We start from the raw sequence: 2,122 nt of genomic DNA on the forward strand, positions 1-2,122 counted from the left end.
ACTGAACCAGTATAAAAGTAAAGCACCTACATTTGGGTCTGTGCCTGATCTATTTACCTTCTATGGTCAATGATGAGAAACAGGCACTTCTAGGTCATGATTCATCTTGTCTAAATGCAGGCATCAAGAATAATTAGGTGAATCACACTCTAAAAACTGCTTATTTCTCTCCACTAAAGTAGAAATTTATAACATGAGGCTAAGGTGATTAACTTATATATAGAGATCTATTCTGTCAAGGTCTCCAGGGAGGTGAGATGAACCCTTCTGCAGGTCTAAAGTAGGTGTGATGAATTGTCCTCTGGAGCATCTCATCCCTCTTCTTTAATCAGAAAAGAAGTCAAAGCTCAGGCTGGGCACTTTACTTCTAAGTTACTAAAATTAAATGAAATTACTTCCATCCTGAATCTGTATTTGCCACTAACAAGCAACTATTTTTTGCTGAAATTGATGGGCTGTTCTCAGAAAGAGACATTAAGGATTCAGGACATAAATGCAGAAAAAAAGTCTGAGAAATTTACTTTTTTCAGTATTTTATTTCACATTTTTATTTTAATTTTTAAGTGGAGGTTGCTTGTTTGTTATGACGATGTGTAACTCTAAAACACAGAACACATAAATTCTCCTTTAGCATTGGCAGTGAGAGCCCGAGTACTTTGACTAAGGAGAGGTTCTGCCTGCCTGGTTAAAGGCAGATTTGGACTCTCTCTGCATAGCATCAGTCTTTTCTATTTCAAGTTCTTGTGTGTCCAAAACTTGAGGAGTGAGAAGATTGCATGCTGGAAGCTGTCTCCTGCCACTACGTAGAGCAACAAGTTTCCAAACGTATTTAATGCTGCTAAAGGTTTAGTTAGAATAAATGTAAAAAGGATCATATTCTTGAGATTGCAGTTAGCCACTCGCACACGAAGCTCAATCCGAATCATCTGAAAGACATGGAAGGGGAGGAAGCACACGTAGAAGACCACCAAGAGGACGATGGCAAGTCTGCGAGCCTTCTGTTTGTAGCAAGCCTGCGTATGGGGCCCCGTGGCCAAGGCTTGAATAATGAGTGCATAGCACAGAGTTACCGTCACCAGGGGCAAGAAGAAAGCAAATATCGTCAGCAGCCAGTTATACCATCGAGTAGTGTCAAGGTCCTCTGCAGAAGACAGATCTGGGCAGATTGTCCTGTTCTGTGTATGCTTAATGGAGATCAAGGTGCCAAAGGGGCTAATCATTGCCAGTGAAATCATCCAAATTACTGTGCAAGTCACCACCGCCCATCTCTTCTTTCGAATGAAAAAGCATCTAACTGGGTAGACGACTACAAGAAAGCGGAAGATGCTGAAGCAGCTAAGGAAGATAATACCGCTGTACATGTTGAAGTAGAAGCCAAAGTGAATAAATTTGCACATGAAGTTTCCAAAAATCCAATTATTTCCATTAGCAGAGTAGTGTATAAAGAAAGGAAGTGTAGCTACATACAGTAGGTCAGTGACAGCCAGGTTTAACATAATGATGGTGCTGCCTTTCCAGGGCCTCATCTTGACAAAGTAAACAAAAATGGTCACAATGTTCCCTGGGAAGCACACCAGGAAAATTAGGCCGTAAAAGGCAGAGAGATAGGATTTCACCAGTAAGAAATTTTCATCCTTGCAACTTGTCAAAGGGTCTGACAGAGCAGTAACATTGTCTGCGTGTTCAGATGCCATGTTTGCAGAAATCTTCCTTAAGCTTTACAAAAATCAGATGTTTATTTTTAACTCATTGTTACGATAAATGCATTCAATTACATTTCTTGTCATTGCAGCAAACGTCTTTATGATAGGTTTTAGTGAAGGGGGAGAATAAGGTTTTGTTAACATACCCAGATCTGACTAGATCCCCTCCACTCCTAAGTTTGATTTCACCCTTCCACCCACCTTCTGTTGAATTTTGATTAATTCTGCTGAATAATGATTAATTTTACCTTTGCTTTATTTAATCTCCTACATTAAAGATGACAATTGCTGCTTACATGCAAACCTCAAAGGGCAGCAAACACACTTACAGGAAACTAGAGAGAGTTAGAGGCTTAGGTTTTGCAAAACCATGCATTAGTCCTAGCTTTTCAGAAAGTGAAACTATACCACTGTATCTT

General features: G+C 39.8%; 1 protein-coding gene across 1 annotated transcript; it reads right to left on the bottom strand.

Annotated features, from left to right (window-relative positions):
• Nucleotides 1-728: 728 nt before the first annotated feature.
• LOC122178365 (2-oxoglutarate receptor 1-like) lies at nucleotides 729-1,694 on the bottom strand. Its single transcript, XM_042868504.1, has one exon. The coding sequence runs from the start codon at nucleotides 1,692-1,694 to the stop codon at nucleotides 729-731; it is 966 nt and encodes a 321-aa protein (XP_042724438.1).
• Between the last annotated feature and the right edge of the window lie 428 nt (nucleotides 1,695-2,122).

The sequence above is a fragment of the Lagopus leucura genome, unplaced genomic scaffold (genome assembly GCF_019238085.1).
Source record: "Lagopus leucura isolate 7727_CA_CO unplaced genomic scaffold, USGS_WTPT01 Super-Scaffold_100001, whole genome shotgun sequence".
NCBI classification, from domain to species: Eukaryota; Metazoa; Chordata; class Aves; order Galliformes; family Phasianidae; genus Lagopus; species Lagopus leucura.